Source organism: Guillardia theta (assembly GCF_000315625.1).
Source record: "Guillardia theta CCMP2712 unplaced genomic scaffold GUITHscaffold_137, whole genome shotgun sequence".
In the NCBI taxonomy this organism is placed as follows: domain Eukaryota; class Cryptophyceae; order Pyrenomonadales; family Geminigeraceae; genus Guillardia; species Guillardia theta.
Genome location: NW_005434537.1, coordinates 48456 through 75949, shown reverse-complemented (window position 1 = coordinate 75949; position 27494 = coordinate 48456). Strand labels below are relative to the sequence as shown.

The 27494-nt window shown below is 55.4% G+C and overlaps 5 protein-coding genes across 5 annotated transcripts; 2 read left to right on the top strand and 3 right to left on the bottom strand.

Moving 5' to 3' along the window:
* Nucleotides 1-4166: 4166 nt before the first annotated feature.
* Nucleotides 4167-4619, bottom strand: GUITHDRAFT_80214 (hypothetical protein; the record flags this gene model as incomplete). Its single annotated transcript, XM_005821818.1, has 2 exons — nucleotides 4167-4351; nucleotides 4469-4619. 2 exons carry the CDS (start codon nucleotides 4617-4619, stop codon nucleotides 4167-4169), a joined length of 336 nt encoding a protein of 111 aa, XP_005821875.1.
* A 382-nt stretch (nucleotides 4620-5001) lies between these two features.
* On the top strand, nucleotides 5002-5977 carry GUITHDRAFT_118936 (hypothetical protein; the record flags this gene model as incomplete). The annotated part of the gene is made up of 2 exons (XM_005821817.1): nucleotides 5002-5583; nucleotides 5630-5977. The coding sequence occupies 2 exons, from the start codon at nucleotides 5002-5004 to the stop codon at nucleotides 5975-5977; spliced, it is 930 nt and encodes a 309-aa protein (XP_005821874.1).
* A 19546-nt stretch (nucleotides 5978-25523) lies between these two features.
* Nucleotides 25524-25937, bottom strand: GUITHDRAFT_44415 (hypothetical protein; the record flags this gene model as incomplete). Its single annotated transcript, XM_005821816.1, has 1 exon — nucleotides 25524-25937. A coding segment is annotated over one exon (414 nt), but the record flags the coding sequence as incomplete, so codon positions are not given.
* A 299-nt stretch (nucleotides 25938-26236) lies between these two features.
* On the bottom strand, nucleotides 26237-26803 carry GUITHDRAFT_118933 (hypothetical protein; the record flags this gene model as incomplete). Its single annotated transcript, XM_005821815.1, has 1 exon — nucleotides 26237-26803. The coding sequence occupies one exon, from the start codon at nucleotides 26801-26803 to the stop codon at nucleotides 26237-26239; it is 567 nt and encodes a 188-aa protein (XP_005821872.1).
* Nucleotides 26804-26946: 143 nt separating this feature from the next.
* GUITHDRAFT_118932 (hypothetical protein) lies at nucleotides 26947-27492 on the top strand (the record flags this gene model as incomplete). Its single annotated transcript, XM_005821814.1, has 1 exon — nucleotides 26947-27492. One exon carries the CDS (start codon nucleotides 26947-26949, stop codon nucleotides 27490-27492), a length of 546 nt encoding a protein of 181 aa, XP_005821871.1.
* Between the last annotated feature and the right edge of the window lie 2 nt (nucleotides 27493-27494).

Here is a 27494-nt window from a genome sequence, read left to right as displayed (position 1 = left end):
AGAATGTTGAATACCTACTGTGCTAACGTATCAACGACACGAGTAAAGTAAGGATGAAGAAGATTGAGAAGCAGGAAATAGAAGTCTCTAAGTTTACTAGGAGGTAAACTACGCACAACCACCACACTCACTGTGCATGCAAGTGGGGGAAATTCAGGAGGCCGTCCGCACGAGATGCGTCCGCCTATATAGGGAATATCCGGCAGAGTATCCGACGAGTATCCGTGGTTCCGGATCCTCATGGATACAACAGTATGTGAGGGATAAGAATCATGCGCTGGGTGATAGAGACTATGACTTCAATTCACGAACTCTCTGCACGGATAGTGTAGAGAATCTGTGGTCGTTGATCGGCCATCTGAACAAGAAGGATTTTCTGAGAAAATTCAATCAGGCATGCATAGAATTATCTAAAAAGGTGGATCCAAACCTGCCTTTTGTATACGAGCATTCGAAGAAGCGAATTGTCCTGAGCAAACCGCACGACCGTGAAGCTTTCAATGCACGGGATGGATCTGATAATGATGTGGAGCCACACAATAGTACGCAGAAGAACAATCGAAAGCGAGTATATGCTAAATCAGGGCAATGGGATGAAGGATCAACAGGTAATATGCAACGGTTCCGGGGATTGCGTAGCATTGCTGGCTGCAAGTAGAAAAAAGTACGTATTGTGGAAAATATTAAACACTGCTACGATGCAATTCAAATGATTGATACCATGATATAGATTTTACAATTTCCTGATAGGCTATGGTGGTTTCACGATTGTCATCATTGCACAGGCTGAATTAATCATCCTTAAACCTGGTCGCCGCCTTGCTGCCATTGCGATTTCCTGCAAACTCACCCACCCCCTCCTGAAAAGGTACCCCCAAAATATCATACAAAAATACCGGTACTAGACCCTTTTATTGGGAGTTCCTCCCCCGTGCTTCAGCCCCGCCTCAGACCCCCTGGAGGCCCGCCAGGAGGCTAAGTGTCCGGAGATTGGCCGGGGGCCTGATCTCTCCGGGCGGCCGTGACCGGTCAGCGGACCGTGTCAGCAGGCCCGTGACATGTCAGCCGGCTGACAGGGGCCGTGACCCGGCTGACAGGCTCACCTGACCGGTCACGTGACACATCACGTGACCGAGACAAGACTTTTTTATATCGCAGATCCAAAAACCCATAGGACATTTCTCCCAGGGGGAAGAAAACCTCCCTTGACCCCCCTGTTTCTCGACGGATCCTGCCGGCCGGGCCGGTCAGTAGACCGACTGCAGCCTTCAGCCCCGCCTCAGACCCCCTGGAGGCCCGCCAGGAGGCTAAGTGTCCGGAGATTGACCGGGGGCAATGGAGTGCAATCGGATGCAAGTGTACCTGGAGAGCGTAACCGTCCAGAGGCACTTCATCTTCCAGTTCTTCAGCAAAATGCACCTGAGGACGGCGCTTAGGCGTCTTCGAGCGAGCAGCAATCTTGTTAGCGGCAACGGACGGAGCAGCCTTGCGGTCGTTGGGGATACCATACACAGCAAAGGAGTACTGAATGGTTTGAACCCATGTCAGGACATTGTTGGCGCTAGTTTGCGGGCAGTATCCAACTTGGGGAGATTGCGCAACTTAGCAAGCAATTGCTGATCAGCCAGAGAGACCAGCGGAGGACCGTCACGCGAGGAGATGGGGGGCGGTCCAGGCTTGAGAGCGGCGGGCGGGACCGCCGCAGAGGAGGCGGGGCCTTCGAGAGCACTGAGGCGCTGCTGAACCTCCAACAGCGCAGCAGACATGTTTTGGAAAGACCGATCCTCGGTCGATTCAGGACGAAGATCGTCGTCAACGCCGGCAGCAGATTGCCAGTCATGTTCCAAAGTATCCGGAGCATTCTCGTCCAGCATGCGAGCTGCGAGTCGAGTATTGTATCCGGACATCTACGCGACGTAAGCGTAGGAAGAAGCAGAAGAACAGTGGAGAAAGGGAGGAGGAGAGAGAAGACTCGATCTCTATCACCGATCACAACCTTGCTACCAATTTTATGTCACACCTCGAAGATTCTCGAGTGGACCTTCAAGCGCAGTTCATATAAGAACTCACGTTGGATTTCTCTACTAAGAGGGAAAGCGGTGAAACAGAAGGAGATCTATCTCTCTTTTATTTCTTTCACACACACACACAAAACAAGACAAGACGATAAGAGAACCCCGTCCTTGCATGGCAGCAAGCTGCTTCCAACGGGTCGTACTGCACAAGACGCACCCCTTCTGTTTACCTTGTAAGTCCCCCACGGGTACACGGTTGCTGCAACAAAGGCCTCCACAGGGGTCCTTTCAGCAGCTTCACACTGGAGTAGAGTATCCTGGGTCATCCAGGAGAAGTCAGCTTCGAACACGAGTACGAGACAGCCAACTGTCCTTTCATCCTGATAGGCCTTTGTCTGACTCGGGCTCGGTTCCTATGAGCTCTGACAGCATCGCAGATAGCTTAGGGTATTTCACAACCCGGTTTCGATTGCAACGTATCCCTGTGATGGTGATTTTCACTTGTATTATTGATGCTCTTCGCTCACCAAACGATTTTCGTGAGATCCACGCACTGTACGAAGCACTCCTCAAGGATCATCATCTCTACACCTTAGGAATTTCCCATGAGGATGTTCGGTGAACATCTGATGTCTGCACACGCTGCCGCGGGCTCGCTGTTTGCGAGCCATGGTTAGGGCAGTACAGAGCGGTGCGACGTGCCCCGAACAAGGGGAGGCTCATGGCGTGTACTGAGAGAGGTCGTTCAAACTTGTTTATAAAATTGTACCATAAGAAGGCTCTACAAATAAGTTAGTAGACTACCCCATGATCTCAGTGTAACTTCTGGGGTGCAGCCCTACTTCTCGGTTTATACTCAACCATTCCACAATACAGTCTAAAATATCTTATTGGAAAACAACATCAGAGTTATAAACCTGAAATTTGGACCCTGTTTCAAATCCTCAAACACGCCACCCCCCAATCTACATAGAAAGCAGAACAACCCCCTCACGGGAAGACATACAGCCCAAATCAGAAAAAGCAAAATGTCAACGCTATGGTTGGGTCTCTGCTACGCCGCAAAGTCCCGCTTCACCCGCTGATCGCCCATGGCTCTCCGGGGACTTGATCGGGCATATCTCGGCTAATACTGGTCGGATGGAGGTGATCTTAGGCTCAATCGAGAGCTGCGGGCCCCGCGCGTGCATTGCAGGCGATAGGCGCTGCAATCTTGTCCTCGTTGGGTCTCTGCTACGCCGCAAAGTCCATGATATGTTGCAATAGGGTTAAATTAAGAAAACAATCAAGTTGCTACAGAATGTAACAATTCTTAATATGAAGCAGTCCACCAACCTTCCTGTCAAATTTTGCAACCATATAATCCTGTTATGAATGAAGGCTTCACGAATAATATCACTTATTATGTGTTTTCATATATTGTAAATTTGTCTCACCTGGTTGACAATTTTATGGCAAGTGTTCATAATTGGCAGTCGTGCATTCTACGAAGGCTTGCGCTGAGATTGCGTCTCCTGCTCACTCTGCGGTACTAGTGGATCATCCAGGAAAAGAAATAAGATTTTTGAGCTAGCCTGGATTCTTTGCGAAGCTTAAGTCGTGACAAGAACGATTTTTTGAATTAAATGTTGGTAGCAAACACCCGGTAAGTTTGTCTAGGACTATTTGTGCTGTCAACTGCACGAAGTCAGCATTCACGGGAGGATTGAAATGTCACGCATACAACAAGTTTAATCCGCAACGTTATAGAAAGAAAGAGACCATTCGACCAAATCCCTTTCTTCGTGCTTACAACGCTTATGACAGCAGAATCGATGGTCGCTGACTAGCAATATTTTTTGATTAGCAAATCGAAAACGCTTAGGATTTTCAGGAATTCCTGAAGCATGTTTGGTATGATTTTGGTCGAAAATTCTTCGATTGTGATCTCATAATAAGAAAAGCTGGCACTCACTTTCTTGATGTTTTCACCCACGAGGATCTTGGTACAATTCAAAGCATGATATAATGAGTGTACCAGTACTAACATACAAACCTTTCGCTTGACAAAGAATCAAGGGTGTGCATCAAATCCTTGGAGCTTCCAATGTTCGTAAATGAAAAATCTCCCGGTTCGAAGAATTTAAATATTAGAGCGTAATTGTTGAGCACTCATATACTTCCACCTCCACAATGTTTGCATTGGGTTCTCCTCCTGTAATGCTCACAGATACTTCCACCATGGCAGTCTTTGCAAATTGTCCGCAGCCTTCCATGTTCACACAGGCTGATCCCACCGCATAGTTTGCAAGTAGACTTTCGTCTTGCATGCTCACAAACACGACGAACAGGTGATACTCGGGATTTTGTGGATATGTGTTGTATTCTGGACTCAGGTTGTTGTATAGGTTCTTTCGTGACGAGAGACGTTACGAAGTTGTCATTGGTTTTAGTTTTCATTGCTTGCAGGGCACATTCTGTACATCTTGAACGACGTCGTTGATGAAGACAAATACTTCCACCACCACACAGTCTGCATAACGTTCTTCGCTTGAAATGAATACAAATACTGCCACCAACACAAATTATGCATACAGTTTTCCTGCGATGATGTTGACAAATCATAATCGGCTAACAGACTAATAATACAAGTAGGCGTGTTCGGTACGCCAATTACAGGTGGAATGCTGGTACATCCAAAAATTGAGTAAAGCAAATATGGGACCTCGGACCCAGAATTGCAAACTCAAAAGTTGGTGGAATGCACCCACAATTGCATTTCCACCGACTTTTGAAACGAGAGCTTTTCGAATTAATGTACAATGAAATTGTTGTACCAGAGGCCATTTAATGTACGATGAATAATTTGTACCAGAGGCCAATTTGATGTACCGCGAGCTTACAACGCGAATTTAATTTCAAATTCTTGTCTTCACCAATTGCGCGCGCATCAACCATGCAGCAACCTATACAGGCTGAAGATCCCCACGGCACTCCACGGCAACCTATGCAGGCTGAAGATCCCCACGGCGCTCCACTACGTGTTGGAACAGGCGATGAAGGACCTAATGCACTAGGCGTGGGAGAGCCATCTGAACTGTCCCATGCGGCCATGCAATTCAAGGGGGATGGGGAACAGCGCATGGTGGAGATCATCAAATGTGTCATGCAATACAACGATGGTGCCATATTTGAATGGGGGAAGAAGGAGAAGACGCTGAAGGAGGCTCAGGAGGCGCTCAACGGGCATCCTGTGTTTGCAGGGCAGCTGAAGTTGAACACCTTGAAGGACAAATGGCGCAAGATTGAGAAACATGCTGAGGAAATCGCTAACGGAGGTGAGGAAAAATGGGTGAAGCTGTGGCAGAATGGTGGCGGGGAACTTTCAGAGATGCACCAGCTCATGCTCGATCTGGCCGGGCGGATGAAGGCTATGAAAGACAGGAAGGAGAGGGAGAAGAGGGATGCTCTGGATGAGGAGAATGACGCCAGGGAGAGGCTACAGGGTGCTATGGAGACCACCGCTAAACGTTGTGGTTATAACATCGCAGCACAGACTGAGCAGTGCTTAACTCCCTCCCCCGAGCCTGTAGATCCGAGTTCCGAGGAGGATAATTCTGTCTTTCGGTCTACAGAAGCGCGCCAAGCAGGATCCAGCTCTGTATCCCAACGGAAAAGGGTCCAACCGCAAAAGCGGCAGCCCGTCCTCCGACCATGTTGGGGGCGTTCTCAGTCAGCAAGACCGCCTGTGCGATCTACTGGAGACCTCTCAGGCAAACGACAGAACCGTTATGGAGCAGTTTGGGAAGGCACAGGTCCTCAAGGCCGAGGCAGACATCATCAAGGCCCAGGCAGACCGAATAAATGCGGAAGCTATTCGCGCGCAGCGGGCGGCCGATGCGATGAACGCCTTTCTGGCTTTTCATGACAGGGGTATGAACATCCCAGATTATCTGATGAACATGCTGAAAGGGAACGACTAACGCTAGAGGTTTTCTTTATTGAAACTCATCTGCCAAGGTCCCAATCTCCGGACACTTAGCCTCCTGGCGGGCCTCCAGGGGGTCTGAGGCGGGGCTGAAGGCTGCAGTCGGTCTACTGACCGGCCCGGCCGGCAGGATCCGTCGAGAAACAGGGGGGTCAAGGGAGGTTTTCTTCCCCCTGGGAGAAATGTCCTATGGGTTTTTGGATCTGCGATATAAAAAAGTCTTGTCTCGGTCACGTGATGTGTCACGTGACCGGTCAGGTGAGCCTGTCAGCCGGGTCACGGCCCCTGTCAGCCGGCTGACATGTCACGGGCCTGCTGACACGGTCCGCTGACCGGTCACGGCCGCCCGGAGAGATCAGGCCCCCGGCCAATCTCCGGACACTTAGCCTCCTGGCGGGCCTCCAGGGGGTCTGAGGCGGGGCTGAAGGCTGCAGTCGGTCTACTGACGGGCCCGGCCGGCAGGATCCGTCGAGAAACAGGGGGGTCAAGGGAGGTTTTCTTCCCCATGGGTGTCACACCTCGAAGATTCTCGAGTGGACCTTCAAGCGCAGTTCAATAAGAACTCACGTTGGATTTCTCTACTAAGAGGGAAAGCGGTGAAACAGAAGGAGATCTAACTCTCTTTTATTTCTTTCACACACACACACAAAACAAGACAAGACGATACACACAAAGACGTCTCAACAATCGTGGCACACACACGAAAGGGGAAGAGGACCACCTAGCTCTGACGAGTTTCATCCTTTTATAGCTTCGAGGAATGAGCCAGGGGTGCCGTCTCTTGGCTACAGAAAGGAGGGGTGTCCTGTTCTTGGAAGTTGACAAGCATCCCTTCTGACCTTCGAGAGGATACCATGCTCTCTCGCAGGGAAGAGAACCCCGTCCTTGCATGGCAGCAAGCTGTTTCCAACGGGTCGTACTGCACAAGACGCACCCCTTCTGTTTACCTTGTAAGTCCCCCACGGGTACACGGTTGCTGCAACAAAGGCCTCCACAGGGGTCCTTTCAGCAGCTTCACACTGGAGTAGAGTATCCTGGGTCATCCAGGAGAAGTCAGCTTCGAACACGAGTACGAGACAGCCAACTGTCCTTTCATCCTGATAGGCCTTTGTCTGACTCGGGCTCGGTTCCTATGAGCTCTGACACGCTCTTCTCTGCGCTTTCTTGGAGTGCTCAGGACTCAGAAAACTTCGCTTTCTCAGCTTGTCAAATCTGTTTTTCTTCTGACACGCTCCAGGCGCAGCACGTAAAATTCCTAATTGAGAGGCGCACGACGCTGCAGAAGCATCTTGGCTCGTGCGATGCTGTTCATATTTCTGAAGCAACTGACGGAGCGCCGGTGTACGCGAGAGATGGGCAACAGGTTCCCAAGTGTCGTCGGCGGAGGAAAATCCCTTCCAACGAACCAGATATTGCTTCGCACCATTACGTTGACGATGATTGATGATGCGAGCCACTTCGTAGAATCCAGGGACAGGTTGGGAAACCACAGGCTGTTGCAAATGATCTTTCCTGCGCACATGGGGGCGTAGGAACTTGGCATTAAAAACATCTTGATCCATGCGAGGGAAGCGCTGGCGAACATCAACTCGATAATTGTTGTTGTTGCAAACCTCGGTGATTGGGAAAGGACCAATGTATCGATCTCGAAATTTGCGAATTTCAAACTGCTGATTGAATAAACGCGCGTCGATCCAGACCAAATCACCAACTTGCCAGCGAAGCGGGCGGCGAGAAGGAAGTAGACGCGTCTCTGCTCGATTGGCGATCGAGGCCAAGGTATCTCGAACAAGGTTTTCACCTGCACGTATGTTGTCGACAGTCGTGCGGGCTTGAGGAAGAACCTGATCAAGGGTCAAGTCCATAACTGAGCGCGGATTCTTGCCGTATTCCACTTGAAAGGCAGATAACCCTGTTTCACGACGGGGAGCATGATTGAGGGCAAACTCAATGAATGGAAGATGGACTGTCCATTCAGATGAACCCTGAGCGAGTTTAGTGCGGAGCATATCCAGAATGGTTGCATTGATCCGTTCAACGCGACCATTGGCCTGGGGATAGTACTTGGAGGAGTGGCGTACCTGAACGCCTAGCGTCTGAAATACTGTGTCCCAAAAATGCGAGGAGACATTTGGCCCATTATCCGAAAGGATCGCAGCAGGAAGACCACGAGTGCGATAGAAGTATTGGAGAAATAAATCCACAAGTTCCTGGGTCGTAGCAGACTTGTGAGTTGGAGCCAGCGTGACATGTTGCGAGAACGAGTCCAACATGACGAAGAGAGAATCATGACCTTGGGAGGTAGTCGGAAGTCCGCTGAGTAGATCGACGGAGATGACGTCAAATTTGTCAGCAGGAACGTCATGCTCTTGGGCAAACCGATGGGTTTCTGTTTGTAGTTCTTCGCAGCCTGGCAAATGAGGCAGGAATGCACGTAATTTTCCACGTCACGCTTCATGTTATTCCAGTAGACTTTGGCAACAAGTGAGAGGTAGGTCTTGTCAGAACCAACATGTCCGGCATCATCGTGTGCAAGGCGTAGTACAGCCGCGCGGATAGCGGTAGGAACACAGATCCTCGTCCTGCCGGTAGAGTCAACATAGTAGAGCAAGTCATCCGAAAATTCAAAATGACGACAACCCGGTTGGCCAAGCAATTCACCGTCTTTGCCCAATTGGTATAAAACCTGAAAATCAGGACAGGTGGAGTAGTTCTGCATCAGTTGGGAGACGAACGAGGAATCCGTAAGCATCTGAACGGTATGAAGGCCAACGAGAAGATCCCGAGCAATGTCTTCAGCACGCATAGCGCGCTCATGAGCCTGAGTCAGATCAGCGGGTGATTGGGGAGCGAACGATGGAGCAGGCGAGTCGCCTGAGATCCGACTGAGGGCATCAGCAACGACGTTAGTTTCGCCAGGGATGTGGTGGATCTCCATGTCGTACTGAAGGAAGGTAGACAACCAACGAGCCAGGCGGGGAGAGAGTTCAGACTGGGTGTTCAACCTGATCAAGCTGTGGTGATCGGTACATACACGAAAGCGACGACCAATCAAGTAGTAGGAAAAATGGCGGAGACTTTCCTTGAGAGCAAGAAGCTCACGCTCATAGGTGGAGTAATTGCGTTCGGCGGAGGAGAGTTTCTTGCCATAGAATGCAACGGGATGTTCCTCGTTGTTTTCATCGATCTGATGAAGCGCGGCTCCAATGGCCAGGTCGCTAGCGTCTGTGTACAGGATGGTCAGCCGATCAGAACGGAAGTGAGACAAGACTGGAGCCTGCGTAAGAGCTGTCTTGAGCGCGGCAAAAGCAGTCTCAGCAGACCGAGTCCGTTTAACGAAGACCTGGTGGTGGCGGAGGCGCTCCAGTAGGAGACGCACCTGCTGTAGGTGTGAACGAGGATTACCCATGGAAAAGAGTAAGACATCATCGACGTAGACTAAGACGTTGGCCATACCTGCAAGGATGCCCTGTGAGAACTTCTGGAAGGCAGCTGTGGCCGTTTTCAGACCAAAGGGCAGAGCGCGGAATTGGTAGGATCCTTGTTCAGTAACAAACCCAGTATATTGAGAGCTGTCAGGAGTGAGAGCTAGCTGCCAGAATCCCGAGGCCATATCCAGCTTGCTGAAGTAGAGGGTATCCGTACTGGACTCAGTACGCTGCGAGAGCACCCGCCCGATCCGTTCCATGAGCTCGGTGGGGACGGGAGGCGGAAAACTGTCGTCGAGGAGGTGATTGTTGACTCCTCGATAATCAATACAAAAACGAAATTGAGGGACTCCTTCAGAGGAAAGACCTTTGCGAACAAAGATGACGGGACTCTGCCACATGACATCATTGTTCCGTTCGATGATGCCACGTGCCAACAAGAAGTCGATCGTTTTAGCGAGCTCCTCCTGGAGCGTCGCAGGAAGTCGGTAGGGACGACGACGAATTGGACGAACGTCATCAGGAACCCGAAGGACAACGTCATACTGCCCCCGCGAGACAGGTGGCTGGATTGGTAGTTCGTCCACCAGAACATCGGAAAAATCCTCGAGTAGCTCCTGCAAGGCCTGAGCTGCGAGCGGCGAGTCCGACGAGGCGACCTGAGAGACCAACGAACTGGTAGAAACAGGCGAGGAGACGGTCGCCATGACCCAGGGCATCATATCCTCAGGTGGAGGAGGCTGAAGCGTGTTCCAGTCCGCATGCCAGGGAAAAATCAAACACTGGGCTTGCCGCATAGCCGCGGAGCCAGGACCAGGGATGTGAAATGCGAGCGGAAGGCGTTGACGCCCCGCAGTACCATCCTGCGTTGGAATAGTAACGAGCTTGGAATGAAAGTCGATATTCATTTTCATCTTGGCAATGAACGGTTGGGACAAGATCGCCGGCAGTGATGCTGGAGAGTCCAGAATGAAGAACGTTTCTTGCGTTCGAACGTTGGTACCTGCAATGCGAAACGGCAGGAGACAGGTTTCACGAAGCACGACCTTGGCGTCGCCATGCGCGAACTGAGCGGTGAGCGTGGCGGGAATACGCTGTGTGGTCAATTGGAGCTGTCGCGCAACCTGACGCGAGATCACACTGATCTCAGCACCCGAGTCAAGCAAAGCCAGGATCTCGGAAGTAGCAGCTGGCACCGGAGAGGTGAGTGGTACAATGGGCAGATAGAGAAGCGATCCTGAAGACGCCCCGTGCTCCTGAGAGCCAAGGGAATGGAGTGCAATCGGATGCAAATGTACCTCGAGAGCATCACCGTCCAGAGGCACTTCATCTTCCAGTTCTTCAGCAAAATGCACCTGAGGACGGCGCTTAGGCGTCTTCGAGCGAGCAGCAATCTTGTTAGCTGCAACGGACGGAGCAGCCTTGCGGTCGTCGGAAGTCTGAACAGCGCCAAGCAGAGGCGGAGAGGAGGAGTCGGACGACTGCTCACGTTCAGGACTCTGACTGCGGCGGGTACGACGACACTCGGAAGATCGATGTCCGAGTTTGCCACAGTTGTAACAACGGATGGCATTGGTCGATGGGTTTGGGGACGAGGAGTCTCCCGCACTCCTGGCGTCCTGCCGAGCAGCACGGCGCTCTTTGAAGGCCGAAGCCTTGCCAGAAGGACGACTCTTGCGATCATTAGAATTAGAGGAGCGATTGCCCACCTGCACGGAGTAGAGCTGCCGGTGGGGATCTGCTCCCGTCGAATGGTCTTTGGTTCTGGTCTGATTGTCGATCTTGAGCGCGTACTCCCTGAGCTGACGGAAGTCAACATCATTCGAACGCTGTAGAGTCACCCACTGATTCAAGAGTAGAGCAGTCATATGCGATCGGACACCATTAATGAACCGTTTGCAGACCAGTGAGGACGTCGCAAATAATTTACCATCCGGAAGGAGCTGAAGTTGCTCGATTAAGGTCAGGGTTCGGGCAGCATACGAAGCAAGAGATTCCTGACGGTCTTGATTCAAATTGTCGAGTTGGTGAATGAGATTCGACAGCAGGTGAGGAGGCAGGAATTTTTCACGAATTTCCTCTGAAAATGTATCCCACTCCATGCGGCGAAAGGTCTCTGGCGGGTACTTGGCCACGAAGTGTTGGCGGACTGGAGCATCCAGTAAATCGAGGGTATGGACAACCCAGTTGGCTCGGGGGATACCATACACAGCAAAGGAGTACTGAATGGTTTGAACCCATGTCAGGACATTGTTGGCGCTAGTTTGGCGGGCAGTATCCAACTTGGGGAGATTGCGCAACTTAGCAAGCAATTGCTGATCAGCCAGAGAGACCAGCTGAGGACCGTCACGCGAGGAGATGGGGGGCGGTCCAGGCTTGAGAGCGGCGGGCGGGACCGCCTCAGAAGAAGCAGGAGCTTCGAGAGCGTTCAACCGCTGCTGGACCTCCAGCAGCGCGGCAGACATGTTTTGGAGCGACCGATCCTCGGTCGATTCGGGACGAAGATCGTCGTCAATGCCGGCAGCAGATTGCCAGTCATGTTCCAAAGTATCCGTAGCATTCTCGTCCAGCATGCGAGCTGCGAGTCGAGTATTGTATCCGGACATCTACGCGACGTAAGCGTAGGAAGAAGCAGAAGAACAGTGGAGAAAGGGAGGGGAAGAGAGAAGACTCGATCTCTATCACCGATCACAACCTTGCTACCAATTTTATGTCACACCTCGAAGATTCTCGAGTGGACCTTCAAGCGCAGTTCAATAAGAACTCACGTTGGATTTCTCTACTAAGAGGGAAAGCGGTGAAACAGAAGGAGATCTAACTCTCTTTTATTTCTTTCACACACACACACAAAACAAGACAAGACGATACACACAAAGACGTCTCAACAATCGTGGCACACACACGAAAGGGGAAGAGGACCACCTAGCTCTGACGAGTTTCATCCTTTTATAGCTTCGAGGAATGAGCCAGGGGTGCCGTCTCTTGGCTACAGAAAGGAGGGGTGTCCTGTTCTTGGAAGTTGACAAGCATCCCTTCTGACCTTCGAGAGGATACCATGCTCTCTCGCAGGGAAGAGAACCCCGTCCTTGCATGGCAGCAAGCTGTTTCCAACGGGTCGTACTGCACAAGACGCACCCCTTCTGTTTACCTTGTAAGTCCCCCACGGGTACACGGTTGCTGCAACAAAGGCCTCCACAGGGGTCCTTTCAGCAGCTTCACACTGGAGTAGAGTATCCTGGGTCATCCAGGAGAAGTCAGCTTCGAACACGAGCACGAGACAGCCAACTGTCCTTTCATCCTCATAGGCCTTTGTCTGACTCGGGCTCGGTTCCTATGAGCTCTGACACTGGGAGAAATGTCCTATGGGTTTTTGGATCTGCGATATAAAAAAGTCTTGTCTCGGTCACGTGATGTGTCACGTGACCGGTCAGGTGAGCCTGTCAGCCGGGTCACGGCCCCTGTCAGCCGGCTGACATGTCACGGGCCTGCTGACACGGTCCGCTGACCGGTCACCGAGTCACGGCCGCCCGGAGAGATCAGGCCCCCGGCCAATCTCCGGACACTTAGCCTCCTGGCGGGCCTCCAGGGGGTCTGAGGCGGGGCTGAAGGCTGCAGTCGGTCTACTGACCGGCCCGGCCGGCAGGATCCGTCGAGAAACAGGGGGGTCAAGGGAGGTTTTCTTCCCCCTGGGAGAAATGTCCTATGGGTTTTTGGATCTGCGATCATAATAAAAAAGTCTTGTCTCGGTCACGTGATGTGTCACGTGACCGGTCAGGTGAGCCTGTCAGCCGGGTCACGGCCCCTGTCAGCCGGCTGACATGTCACGGGCCTGCTGACACGTCCGCTGACCGGTCACGGCCGCCGGAGAGATCAGGCCCCCGGCCAATCTCCGACACTTAGCCTCCTGGCGGGCCTCCAGGGGGTCTGAGGCGGGGCTGAAGGCTGCAGTCGGTCTACTGACGGGCCCGGCCGGCAGGATCCGTCGAGAAACAGGGGGGTCAAGGGAGGTTTTCTTCCCCTGGGAGAAATGTCCTATGGGTTTTTGGATCTGCGATATAAAAAAGTCTTGTCTCGGTCACGTGATGTGTCACGTGACCGGTCAGGTGAGCCTGTCAGCCGGGTCACGGCCCCTGTCAGCCGGCTGACATGTCACGGGCCTGCTGACACGGTCCGCTGACCGGTCACGGCCGCCCGGAGAGATCAGGCCCCCGGCCAATCTCCGGACACTTAGCCTCCTGGCGGGCCTCCAGGGGGTCTGAGGCGGGGCTGAAGGCTGCAGTCGGTCTACTGACGGGCCCGGCCGGCAGGATCCGTCGAGAAACAGGGGGGTCAAGGGAGGTTTTCTTCCCCCTGGGAGAAATGTCCTATGGGTTTTTGGATCTGCGATATAAAAAAGTCTTGTCTCGGTCACGTGATGTGTCACGTGACCGGTCAGGTGAGCCTGTCAGCCGGGTCACGGCCCCTGTCAGCCGGCTGACATGTCACGGGCCTGCTGACACGGTCCGCTGACCGGTCACGGCCGCCCGGAGAGATCAGGCCCCCGGCCAATCTCCGGACACTTAGCCTCCTGGCGGGCCTCCAGGGGGTCTGAGGCGGGGCTGAAGGCTGCAGTCGGTCTACTGACCGGCCCGGCCGGCAGGATCCGTCGAGAAACAGGGGGGTCAAGGGAGGTTTTCTTCCCCCTGGGAGAAATGTCCTATGGGTTTTTGGATCTGCGATATAAAAAAGTCTTGTCTCGGTCACGTGATGTGTCACGTGACCGGTCAGGTGAGCCTGTCAGCCGGGTCACGGCCCCTGTCAGCCGGCTGACATGTCACGGGCCTGCTGACACGGTCCGCTGACCGGTCACGGCCGCCCGGAGAGATCAGGCCCCCGGCCAATCTCCGGACACTTAGCCTCCTGGCGGGCCTCCAGGGGGTCTGAGGCGGGGCTGAAGGCCCCTGTCAGCCGGCTGACATGTCACGGGCCTGCTGACACGGTCCGCTGACCGGTCACGGGTTTTCTTCCCCCTGGCATAGCGTTGTCGCTCTCAACTGACCCCTCTGGTTTCCAATAGTTTTCTGTGGGGGTATCCTTCCACATATGTGAATAGCAAATGGCAGTTGGGGTCTGGGGTGGGTCAGTCGGCTGGGAGCTGATTCAAATTGGTTGGGACCTGTTTAAGGGGGTAGGGTACTTCCTGGTAGCAAATAATTGTACCAACAGTACCAATTTTATGGTACATATTCGAGTACTGTTAGGAAAACTTGTACCAAAATAGTTTATGCGGTACCTCCCCTGTTCAAACTATGATGCTTTGGACCCACCTGTTTCCCAGTGAAAGTCCCTTCTCCGATGGGGTCAAGTTTTGGACCCTACCCTGCCTCCGACCAACATAGACCACCCTTGTAGATCAGAGGGAGCTCTCAAGCCTTGCCCCTTCCCTTCCCTGGTTGCATATCCAAGGTTAGCAAGTGAGTGTTACGCAGACGTGACTCATCTGCAGCAGGAGAGCTCAGACCAGGACAAGCAGAGGCAATCCCTGCAGAATCTGGTGTGAGCGCAGCAGTCTGAAAACATCTCTGTGATTGCAAACACATGTAAAGAGGGTTGATCATCATAGATTTTAGCAGCTTGAATAAGGAGTACTCCGCACGGACTGTCCGCTAGTGGCGCTGTACGATGGATGACATTGACTCTCATGAGCAATAAGTAGGAAGTCATGAAGCATGTCACGGAGACAGCATGATCTATACTTATTTCATAGGAATCTGCTGCAAAGAGTCGGGCTTGAGGGCGGTCTGAGCAATATGCAAGAGTATTGCCAAGGCATGTAAAGAGTTTCAAGGAATACCAGTGCATTCATCAAATGGCAGTGATGAGGTACCACATGAAGGCATGACTTGCAAATTGATTGCATGTCGTGTTCTATTTCATGACTTACAATCAAGACGCTTTGAGCGACAAAACGATACCCCTTATAGCATTGTAAATCATATTTCATTTCCTTCACCTCGAGTCGAAGCAAGAAATTTTCAAGGTGCTGATATCTTTGTTGTGACTAGACTGACATGGTATCAGGAGCAATGAATTGATGTTGGATCCGATTGAATCATGCAGACGAAAATGGACATACCCTTTTGAATAAATCTTTCTTCTCGAGTCTCATACCTGAGCTTTCTTGCCTCTTTCTTTGTGACCTAACATGTACAACGCATTGGCATTTTCTTACACAAAGTAAACTGAGCCTGAACAGCTTCTCTTATTCGCTGCATTCTCGCCCTTCCATCATCCTGATCTTTTCCTCGCTTGACACCCTTGGGCCAATGCGAGTTGCATGCTGCGATATCATCAATTGTTTGGAACCAAGCGATAAGTGGAACAAAGGAACCAAGCGATAAGTGGAACAAAGCGCTCAGGTGCTATGCAGGCTGCAATGCATCGCCGGCATTCCAACCATTACTTGCAGCGAAAGTTAACCATTCCAGATGATAAGGACAATGTATCGACGGTGAGTGTGCACGATTCCACATACACACGACGGTGAGTGTGCACGATTCCACATACACAAGAATGCTGCGCAGAAGCATCTACCAATTTCTTGTCTAACCACTCTTTTGATGAATGAGCATCGACTTCTCTAACATGTACATCAGGTCATGCAGGCTCATGGAGAAATGATGATGTTGTTAGCAACAACTTGGCTTTGTTTTATTGAAGTACGTTGAAAACATCACCTAGGCCGCTACATATTCCCATGTCCGCTTTGCAACAGTTCTAAACCACGTATCACCATAAAGTTGTACATCATTCGACTAGTCCGATAACATCTTCATGTAGAGTCTCAGTTTCAAGCACAACGCGGTTTGGAGCGATACTGTGACTTGTTTGCCTGGTATGATTACATGTGACATGCTCTCTTACACAATTGAAGAGTATTGTAGAAAATTCAGTCAAGCGGTGCACAGTTCAGCCTCTTTCTTGATATTCATCAAACATAGTGTATCAAACAGATGTCATCGTGTGGATCGACGCAAAATAAAGATGAACTCGAAGTTCTGTCTGAAAAATGACCCTTTGCAAGTACTGATGGATCGAGAGCAAGTTCTTGATGCTGTATCATTGAGAAGTAAAATGACAGTCATAAGCCAGTGCTATACGACTCGTATCTATCAGCTTGAAATATGAACCACTGAGTTTCATTCCATGAATCATCTTTCCTCCCGCATTCAAACTGAGAAACTCAGTGCTTGTCAACTCATGGGCATGGTTTCAGAGTTTGAATTTCCAGCAAGTTGAGGAAGGACAAGGCAGACAGAAGCGTCAAAGAAAGTTGAGGGTCATCAGGGAAGGTCTGACGAGAGTCTGAGACTCATGGACAGGGAAGGATAGGGATGCGCAAGTGCGGAGGGCAGGGAGATGGGGAGGGAGACCCCCTCTGCTAAATGTATTTTAAAAGGTACCCATTACAGTACCAGACCAAGACCTGTACCCCCCACCCCCCTCAGTGTCGCGTCCGTTGGGTTCAAATCATTTGAATTACTACCACGCCTACCCATCAGGTTCTGGTACAAATCATTACTCCACTATACAAGGGCCAAGTGATCCTATGCAAAGGCAATAGGAACAACTGTTTACTTATCTAAGCTCTCAATTACCCCCGGTTGCCGTTGAACGTGCAGCGCTGGAAATGGATTTTCAAACCTTCCAATCCTTCGATTTTTTACTCACACACAATTTTGTACTGGAAAATGCCTGGATCTGGTACAAATCCCAATTGTCAGCAAGTTCCTTGACCCGACAACGCTATGGGAGAAATGTCCTATGGGTTTTTGGATCTGCGATATAAAAAAGTCTTGTCTCGGTCACGTGATGTGTCACGTGACCGGTCAGGTGAGCCTGTCAGCCGGGTCACGGCCCCTGTCAGCCGGCTGACATGTCACGGGCCTGCTGACACGGTCCGCTGACCGGTCACGGCCGCCCGGAGAGATCAGGCCCCCGGCCAATCTCCGGACACTTAGCCTCCTGGCGGGCCTCCAGGGGGTCTGAGGCGGGGCTGAAGGCTGCAGTCGGTCTACTGACGGGCCCGGCCGGCAGGATCCGTCGAGAAACAGGGGGGTCAAGGGAGGTTTTCTTCCCCCTGGGAGAAATGTCCTATGGGTTTGTGGATCTGCGATATAACGTAGTCTTGTCTCGGTCACGTGATGTGTCACGTGACCGGTCAGGTGAGCCTGTCAGCCGGGTCACGGACCCTGTCAGCCGGCTGACATGTCACGGGCCTGCTGACACGGTCCGTTGACCGGTCACGGCCGTCCGGAGAGATCAGGCCCCCGGCCAATCTCCGGACACTTAGCCTCCTGGCGGGCCTCCAGGGGGTCTGACGCGGGGCTGAAGGCTGCAGTCGGTCTACTGACGGGCCCGGCCGGCAGGATCCGTCGAGAAACAGGGGGGTCAAGGGAGGTTTTCTTCCCCTGGGAGAAATGTCCTATGGGTTTTTGGATCTGCGATATAAAAAAGTCTTGTCTCGGTCACGTGATGTGTCACGTGACCGGTCAGGTGAGCCTGTCAGCCGGGTCACGGCCCCTGTCAGCCGGCTGACATGTCACGGGCCTGCTGACACGGTCCGCTGACCGGTCACGGCCGCCCGGAGAGATCAGGCCCCCGGCCAATCTCCGGACACTTAGCCTCCTGGCGGGCCTCCAGGGGGTCTGAGGCGGGGCTGAAGGCTGCAGTCGGTCTACTGACGGGCCCGGCCGGCAGGATCCGTCGAGAAACAGGGGGGTCAAGGGAGGTTTTCTTCCCCCTGGGAGAAATGTCCTATGGGTTTTTGGATCTGCGATATAAAAAAGTCTTGTCTCGGTCACGTGATGTGTCACGTGACCGGTCAGGTGAGCCTGTCAGCCGGGTCACGGCCCCTGTCAGCCGGCTGACATGTCACGGGCCTGCTGACACGGTCCGCTGACCGGTCACGGCCGCCCGGAGAGATCAGGCCCCCGGCCAATCTCCGGACACTTAGCCTCCTGGCGGGCCTCCAGGGGGTCTGAGGCGGGGCTGAAGGCTGCAGTCGGTCTACTGACGGGCCCGGCCGGCAGGATCCGTCGAGAAACAGGGGGGTCAAGGGAGGTTTTCTTCCCCCTGGGAGAAATGTCCTATGGGTTTTTGGATCTGCGATATAAAAAAGTCTTGTCTCGGTCACGTGATGTGTCACGTGACCGGTCAGGTGAGCCTGTCAGCCGGGTCACGGCCCCTGTCAGCCGGCTGACATGTCACGGGCCTGCTGACACGGTCCGCTGACCGGTCACGGCCGCCCGGAGAGATCAGGCCCCCGGCCAATCTCCGGACACTTAGCCTCCTGGCGGGCCTCCAGGGGGTCTGAGGCGGGGCTGAAGGCTGCAGTCGGTCTACTGACCGGCCCGGCCGGCAGGATCCGTCGAGAAACAGGGGGGTCAAGGGAGGTTTTCTTCCCCCTGGGAGAAATGTCCTATGGGTTTTTGGATCTGCGATATAAAAAAGTCTTGTCTCGGTCACGTGATGTGTCACGTGACCGGTCAGGTGAGCCTGTCAGCCGGGTCACGGCCCCTGTCAGCCGGCTGACATGTCACGGGCCTGCTGACACGGTCCGCTGACCGGTCACGGCCGCCCGGAGAGATCAGGCCCCCGGCCAATCTCCGGACACTTAGCCTCCTGGCGGGCCTCCAGGGGGTCTGAGGCGGGGCTGAAGGCTGCAGTCGGTCTACTGACGGGCCCGGCCGGCAGGATCCGTCGAGAAACAGGGGGGTCAAGGGAGGTTTTCTTCCCCCTGGGAGAAATGTCCTATGGGTTTTTGGATCTGCGATATAAAAAAGTCTTGTCTCGGTCACGTGATGTGTCACGTGACCGGTCAGGTGAGCCTGTCAGCCGGGTCACGGCCCCTGTCAGCCGGCTGACATGTCACGGGCCTGCTGACACGGTCCGCTGACCGGTCACGGCCGCCCGGAGAGATCAGGCCCCCGGCCAATCTCCGGACACTTAGCCTCCTGGCGGGCCTCCAGGGGGTCTGAGGCGGGGCTGAAGGCTGCAGTCGTCAGGCTACTGACGGGCCCGGCCGGCAGGATCCGTCGAGAAACAGGGGGGTCAAGGGAGGTTTTCTTCCCCCTGGGAGAAATGTCCTATGGGTTTTTGGATCTGCGATATAAAAAAGTCTTGTCTCGGTCACGTGATGTGTCACGTGACCGGTCAGGTGAGCCTGTCAGCCGGGTCACGGCCCCTGTCAGCCGGCTGACATGTCACGGGCCTGCTGACACGGTCCGCTGACCGGTCACGGCCGCCCGGAGAGATCAGGCCCCCGGCCAATCTCCGGACACTTAGCCTCCTGGCGGGCCTCCAGGGGGTCTGAGGCGGGGCTGAAGGCTGCAGTCGGTCTACTGACGGGCCCGGCCGGCAGGATCCGTCGAGAAACAGGGGGGTCAAGGGAGGTTTTCTTCCCCTGGGAGAAATGTCCTATGGGTTTTTGGATCTGCGATATAAAAAAGTCTTGTCTCGGTCACGTGATGTGTCACGTGACCGGTCAGGTGAGCCTGTCAGCCGGGTCACGGACCCTGTCAGCCGGCTGACATGTCACGGGCCTGCTGACACGGTCCGCTGACCGGTCACGGCCGCCCGGAGAGATCAGGCCCCCGGCCAATCTCCGGACACTTAGCCTCCTGGCGGGCCTCCAGGGGGTCTGAGGCGGGGCTGAAGGCTGCAGTCGGTCTACTGACGGGCCCGGCCGGCAGGATCCGTCGAGAAACAGGGGGGTCAAGGGAGGTTTTCTTCCCCTGGGAGAAATGTCCTATGGGTTTTTGGATCTGCGATATAAAAAAGTCTTGTCTCGGTCACGTGATGTGTCACGTGACCGGTCAGGTGAGCCTGTCAGCCGGGTCACGGCCCCTGTCAGCCGGCTGACATGTCACGGGCCTGCTGACACGGTCCGCTGACCGGTCACGGCCGCCCGGAGAGATCAAGGCCCCCGGCCAATCTCCGGACACTTAGCCTTCTGGCGGGCTCAGGGGGTCTGAGGCGGGGCTGAAGGCTGCAGTCGGTCTACTGACGGGCCCGGCCGGCAGGATCCGTCGAGAAACAGGGGGGTCAAGGGAGGTTTTCTTCCCCCTGGGAGAAATGTCCTATGGGTTTTTGGATCTGCGATATAAAAAAGTCTTGTCTCGGTCACGTGATGTGTCACGTGACCGGTCAGGTGAGCCTGTCAGCCGGGTCACGGCCCCTGTCAGCCGGCTGACATGTCACGGGCCTGCTGACACGGTCCGCTGACCGGTCACGGCCGCCCGGAGAGATCAGGCCCCCGGCCAATCTCCGGACACTTAGCCTCCTGGCGGGCCTCCAGGGGGTCTGAGGCGGGGCTGAAGGCTGCAGTCGGTCTACTGACGGGCCCGGCCGGCAGGATCCGTCGAGAAACAGGGGGGTCAAGGGAGGTTTTCTTCCCCCTGGGAGAAATGTCCTATGGGTTTTTGGATCTGCGATATAAAAAAGTCTTGTCTCGGTCACGTGATGTGTCACGTGACCGGTCAGGTGAGCCTGTCAGCCGGGTCACGGCCCCTGTCAGCCGGCTGACATGTCACGGGCCTGCTGACACGGTCCGCTGACCGGTCACGGCCGCCCGGAGAGCTGAGGCCCCCGGCCAATCTCCGGACACTTAGCCTCCTGGCGGGCCTCCAGGGGTCTGAGGCGGGGCTGAAAGGCTGCAGTCGGTCTACTGACGGGCCCGGCCGGCAGATCCGTCGAGAAACAGGGGGGGTCAAGGGAGGTTTTCTTCCCCCTGGGAGAAATGTCCTATGGGTTTTTGGATCTGCGATATAAAAAAGTCTTGTCTCGGTCACGTGATGTGGTCACGTGACCCGGTCAGGTGAGCCTGTCAGCTCGGGTCACGGCCCCTGTCAGCCGGCTGACATGTCACGGGGCCTGCTGACACGGTCCGCTGACCGGTCACGGCCGCCCGGAGAGATCGGGCCCCCGGCCAATCTCCGGACACTTAGCCTCCTGGCGGGCCTCCAGGGGGTCTGAGGCGGGGCTGAAGGCTGCAGTCGGTCTACTGACGGGCCCGGCCGGCAGGATCCGTCGAGAAACAGGGGGGTCAAGGGAGGTTTTCTTCCCCTGGGAGAAATGTCCTATGGGTTTTTGGATCTGCGATATAAAAAAGTCTTGTCTCGGTCACGTGATGTGTCACGTGACCGGTCAGGTGAGCCTGTCAGCCGGGTCACGGCCCCTGTCAGCCGGCTGACATGTCACGGGCCTGCTGACACGGTCCGCTGACCGGTCACGGCCGCCCGGAGAGATCGGGCCCATCTCCGGACACTTAGCCTCCTGGCGGGCCTCCAGGGGGTCTGAGGCGGGGCTGAAGGCTGCAGTCGGTCTACTGACGGGCCCGGCCGGCAGGATCCGTCGAGAAACAGGGGGGTCAAGGGAGGTTTTCTTCCCCCTGGGAGAAATGTCCTATGGGTTTTTGGATCTGCGATATAAAAAAGTCTTGTCTCGGTCACGTGATGTGTCACGTGACCGGTCAGGTGAGCCTGTCAGCCGGGTCACGGCCCCTGTCAGCCGGCTGACATGTCACGGGCCTGCTGACACGGTCCGCTGACCGGTCACGGCCGCCCGGAGAGCCTGATCAGGCCCCCGGCCAATCTCCGGACACTTAGCCTCCTGGCGGGCCTCCAGGGGGTCTGAGGCGGGGCTGAAGGCTGCAGTCGGTCTACTGACGGGCCCGGCCGGCAGGATCCGTCGAGAAACAGGGGGGTCAAGGGAGGTTTTCTTCCCCCTGGGAGAAATGTCCTATGGGTTTTTGGATCTGCGATATAAAAAAGTCTTGTCTCGGTCACGTGATGTGTCACGTGACCGGTCAGGTGAGCCTGTCAGCCGGGTCACGGCCCCTGTCAGCCGGCTGACATGTCACGGGCCTGCTGACACGGTCCGCTGACCGGTCACGGCCGCCCGGAGAGATCGGGCCCCCGGCCAATCTCCGGACACTTAGCCTCCTGGCGGGCCTCCAGGGGGTCTGAGGCGGGGCTGAAGGCTGCAGTCGGTCTACTGACGGGCCCGGCCGGCAGGATCCGTCGAGAAACAGGGGGGTCAAGGGAGGATTTCTTCCCCTGGGAGAAATGTCCTATGGGTTTTTGGATCTGCGATATAAAAAAGTCTTGTCTCGGTCACGTGATGTGTCACGTGACCGGTCAGGTGAGCCTGTCAGCCGGGTCACGGACCCTGTCAGCCGGCTGACATGTCACGGGCCTGCTGACACGGTCCGCTGACCGGTCACGGCCGCCCGGAGAGATCAGGCCCCCGGCCAATCTCCGGACACTTAGCCTCCTGGCGGGCCTCCAGGGGGTCTGAGGCGGGGCTGAAGGCTGCAGTCGGTCTACTGACGGGCCCGGCCGGCAGGATCCGTCGAGAAACAGGGGGGTCAAGGGAGGTTTTCTTCCCCCTGGGAGAAATGTCCTATGGGTTTTTGGATCTGCGATATAAAAAAGTCTTGTCTCGGTCACGTGATGTGTCACGTGACCGGTCAGGTGAGCCTGTCAGCCGGGTCACGGACCCTGTCAGCCGGCTGACATGTCACGGGCCTGCTGACACGGTCCGCTGACCGGTCACGGCCGCCCGGAGAGATCAGGCCCCCGGCCAATCTCCGGACACTTAGCCTCCTGGCGGGCCTCCAGGGGGTCTGAGGCGGGGCTGAAGGCTGCAGTCGGTCTACTGACGGGCCCGGCCGGCAGGATCCGTCGAGAAACAGGGGGGTCAAGGGAGGTTTTCTTCCCCTGGGAGAAATGTCCTATGGGTTTTTGGATCTGCGATATAAAAAAGTCTTGTCTCGGTCACGTGATGTGTCACGTGACCGGTCAGGTGAGCCTGTCAGCCGGGTCACGGCCCCTGTCAGCCGGCTGACATGTCACGGGCCTGCTGACACGGTCCGCTGACCGGTCACGGCCGCCCGGAGAGATCGGGCCCCCGGCCAATCTCCGGACACTTAGCCTCCTGGCGGGCCTCCAGGGGGTCTGAGGCGGGGCTGAAGGCTGCAGTCGGTCTACTGACGGGCCCGGCCGGCAGGATCCGTCGAGAAACAGGGGGGTCAAGGGAGGTTTTCTTCCCCCTGGGAGAAATGTCCTATGGGTTTTTGGATCTGCGATATAAAAAAGTCTTGTCTCGGTCACGTGATGTGTCACGTGACCGGTCAGGTGAGCCTGTCAGCCGGGTCACGGCCCCTGTCAGCCGGCTGACATGTCACGGGCCTGCTGACACGGTCCGCTGACCGGTCACGGCCGCCCGGAGAGATCGGGCCCCCGGCCAATCTCCGGACACTTAGCCTCCTGGCGGGCCTCCAGGGGGTCTGAGGCGGGGCTGAAGGCTGCAGTCGGTCTACTGACGGGCCGGCCGGCAGGATCCGTCGAGAAACAGGGGGGTCAAGGGAGGTTTTCTTCCCCTGGGAGAAATGTCCTATGGGTTTTTGGATCTGCGATATAAAAAAGTCTTGTCTCGGTCACGTGATGTGTCACGTGACCGGTCAGGTGAGCCTGTCAGCCGGGTCACGGCCCCTGTCAGCCGGCTGACATGTCACGGGCCTGCTGACACGGTCCGCTGACCGGTCACGGCCGCCCGGAGAGATCAGGCCCCCGGCCAATCTCCGGACACTTAGCCTCCTGGCGGGCCTCCAGGGGGTCTGAGGCGGGGCTGAAGGCTGCAGTCGGTCTACTGACGGGCCCGGCCGGCAGGATCCGTCGAGAAACAGGGGGGTCAAGGGAGGTTTTCTTCCCCCTGGGAGAAATGTCCTATGGGTTTTTGGATCTGCGATATAAAAAAGTCTTGTCTCGGTCACGTGATGTGTCACGTGACCGGTCAGGTGAGCCTGTCAGCCGGGTCACGGCCCCTGTCAGCCGGCTGACATGTCACGGGCCTGCTGACACGGTCCGCTGACCGGTCACGGCCGCCCGGAGAGATCAGGCCCCCGGCCAATCTCCGGACACTTAGCCTCCTGGCGGGCCTCCAGGGGGTCTGAGGCGGGGCTGAAGGCTGCAGTCGGTCTACTGACGGGCCCGGCCGGCAGGATCCGTCGAGAAACAGGGGGGTCAAGGGAGGTTTTCTTCCCCTGGGAGAAATGCCCTATGGGTTTTTGGATCTGCGATATAAAAAAGTCTTGTCTCGGTCACGTGATGTGTCACGTGACCGGTCAGGTGAGCCTGTCAGCCGGGTCACGGCCCCTGTCAGCCGGCTGACATGTCACGGGCCTGCTGACACGGTCCGCTGACCGGTCACGGCCGCCCGGAGAGATCAGGCCCCCGGCCAATCTCCGGACACTTAGCCTCCTGGCGGGCCTCCAGGGGGTCTGAGGCGGGGCTGAAGGCTGCAGTCGGTCTACTGACGGGCCCGGCCGGCAGGATCGTCGAGAAACAGGGGGGTCAAGGGAGGTTTTCTTCCCCCTGGGAGAAATGTCCTATGGGTTTTTGGATCTGCGATATAAAAAAGTCTTGTCTCGGTCACGTGATGTGTCACGTGACCGGTCAGGTGAGCCTGTCAGCCGGGTCACGGACCCTGTCAGCCGGCTGACATGTCACGGGCCTGCTGACACGGTCCGCTGACCGGTCACGGCCGCCCGGAGAGATCGGGCCCCCGGCCAATCTCCGGACACTTAGCCTCCTGGCGGGCCTCCAGGGGGTCTGAGGCGGGGCTGAAGGCTGCAGTCGGTCTACTGACGGGCCCGGCCGGCAGGATCCGTCGAGAAACAGGGGGGTCAAGGGAGGTTTTCTTCCCCCTGGGAGAAATGTCCTATGGGTTTTTGGATCTGCGATATAAAAAAGTCTTGTCTCGGTCACGTGATGTGTCACGTGACCGGTCAGGTGAGCCTGTCAGCCGGGTCACGGCCCCTGTCAGCCGGCTGACATGTCACGGGCCTGCTGACACGGTCCGCTGACCGGTCACGGCCGCCCGGAGAGATCGGGCCCCCGGCCAATCTCCGGACACTTAGCCTCCTGGCGGGCCTCCAGGGGGTCTGAGGCGGGGCTGAAGGCTGCAGTCGGTCTACTGACGGGCCCGGCCGGCAGGATCCGTCGAGAAACAGGGGGGTCAAGGGAGGTTTTCTTCCCCCTGGGAGAAATGCCCTATGGGTTTTTGGATCTGGCTCTCGAAGCAGAGGAGGACGACGGGGGAGTTGTCCGGGCGGAAGATGAGGCCCGGGAAGAGGGACTTCTGGAAGGTGCACTTGGAGCACTGCTCGTTGTACATTCTTTCCAGATTCAAGGTGCGATTTCCCTGGAGGTCGATGATGGCGTTGCCGACGATGTTCTGGACGACGATGTCTTCTACGTGGAAGTCCACCCCGATGATGTAGGCGCGGAGCATCTCGACGATCTTCAGCGAGGCGTGCAGGCACTTGTACCAGCTCTGGGAGCCGGTCAGGACCAGCTTCCCGGAGCTGAAGAGCAGCACCGTGCAGGTGGGGTTGTCGATGCGGATCGTGATGGCGGCGAACTTGTGCTTGTCGTAGAAGCTGTTGGGCAGCACGGACGCGATGTAGTTCAGGTTGAGCGGCACCACGCTCGACCGGATCTTGGTCGTGCTGACGATGTTGTGGATGAAGGCCGGGGGCGCGTCGCTCTCACCCTCGCCCGGGAGGAAGGAGAGCTCGTCGATGGAGAGGGCGGAGTAGAGGCGCTTCTTCATGGCTCCCCGCTACCCTCCTTTCGCCATGCCACCCCCCCCTTCCCGACGTGATCCACCCAACCCAAAAAAATAACGGAAACACGCTCAAGAACGTAAGATCTTTATTGATTCTGAAACAACAATCACCGATCTCTCAACTCTCTATGCGCTCAAGGGAGAGATGCAGAGGGTCAGGTAAGGCTCCAGCAGGACTCAGAAAGCGGCAGGTCACTGAAGTCCATATTGCAAGAATTCACGAAATTTTGGTATAAGGCCATATGTCCGTAGACTTCGTGGCTCACAAATCTCGAAGCATATTGCAGTTCACCGATATTGTCAATGTGGCGACGCTGGTTGAGCTCATTGACCAAGTGCTTACAGTTCTGGCGGATGAGTGTTTCCTTCTCGAGGAGGCGGTTATAATACGACTCGATGGTCTCGTAAGACCGATCTGTGAGGCCAGCATAAAAAGCCCTGATCTTCTCGTAGTTATTTGTCACAAAACAATCGAGAAGAGAGCCATCCAGGTAACCGTACTTTTGACGGATGTCCTGAAGTGGGAGGTTTTCTATGATATCTCTTACAATTGCAAAGCATGTGTCAACCGGGAGGGAGTTCTTGCAGATGACGTTGATATGACCGAACCGTTCGGAATCAGACATGCACATCTCCTTGCCAGTGCAGGTTACGACACCCGTAATCTTCTCGTTGTCCGTGATAATCACGGTGTAGAAAGCAGTATGATATTGCAAAAACATGATGAACAGCCAAGAAGGGTCGTTCCTTAAATACACAAAAATAAGTAAATGCCATGTAGGGTCCGGGACCGGCAGGAACGGTATAAGACTGGGAAATAGTACGGTCCGGGCAACACGGCGGACAGGGGGGATCAGTGAAGGTAATGCCAAGCCCAGAGCACCGCCCCGAAGTCCGCGCCATGGCCATCGAACTCACGCCGTACCAGTCCATCATGATCCACGGCTGGTCCCGCCCCTCCTCGGTCCTGGCCTGGAAGCACGTCGTCGCAAGCGAGGCCCTGACCTGGCAGTTCCTCCGCTCGCTGGGGCTGTCCCCCGAGAAGCTCAAGACCCTGCAGCCCAGCCCGGAGGAGTGGGTCAGGCACGGCAACGTGCAGCTCCCCATGGTCACCGACATGCTCTGCTTCCCCGTCCACCCCATCCTCCACCTCCGCGCCGACATCAGCGAGCTCTGGCAGCTCAAGCTACCCTCCCACCTCCTCGAGGCCATGGGGGTGACGTACGCCCAGCTCGTCGACATCGGGATGACAAAGCAGATCATGGCGAGGTGGTCCTTCTCGCTCCACCGCTGGCGCTCGCTCGGCTTCACCGAGGACGACCTCCAGGGCTGGTCCGAGAGGGACTGCGTGCAGGTGTTCCACCTCTCGCTGCAGCAGACCCAGGCCGAGCTCAGGAAACCAATCAAGTAATT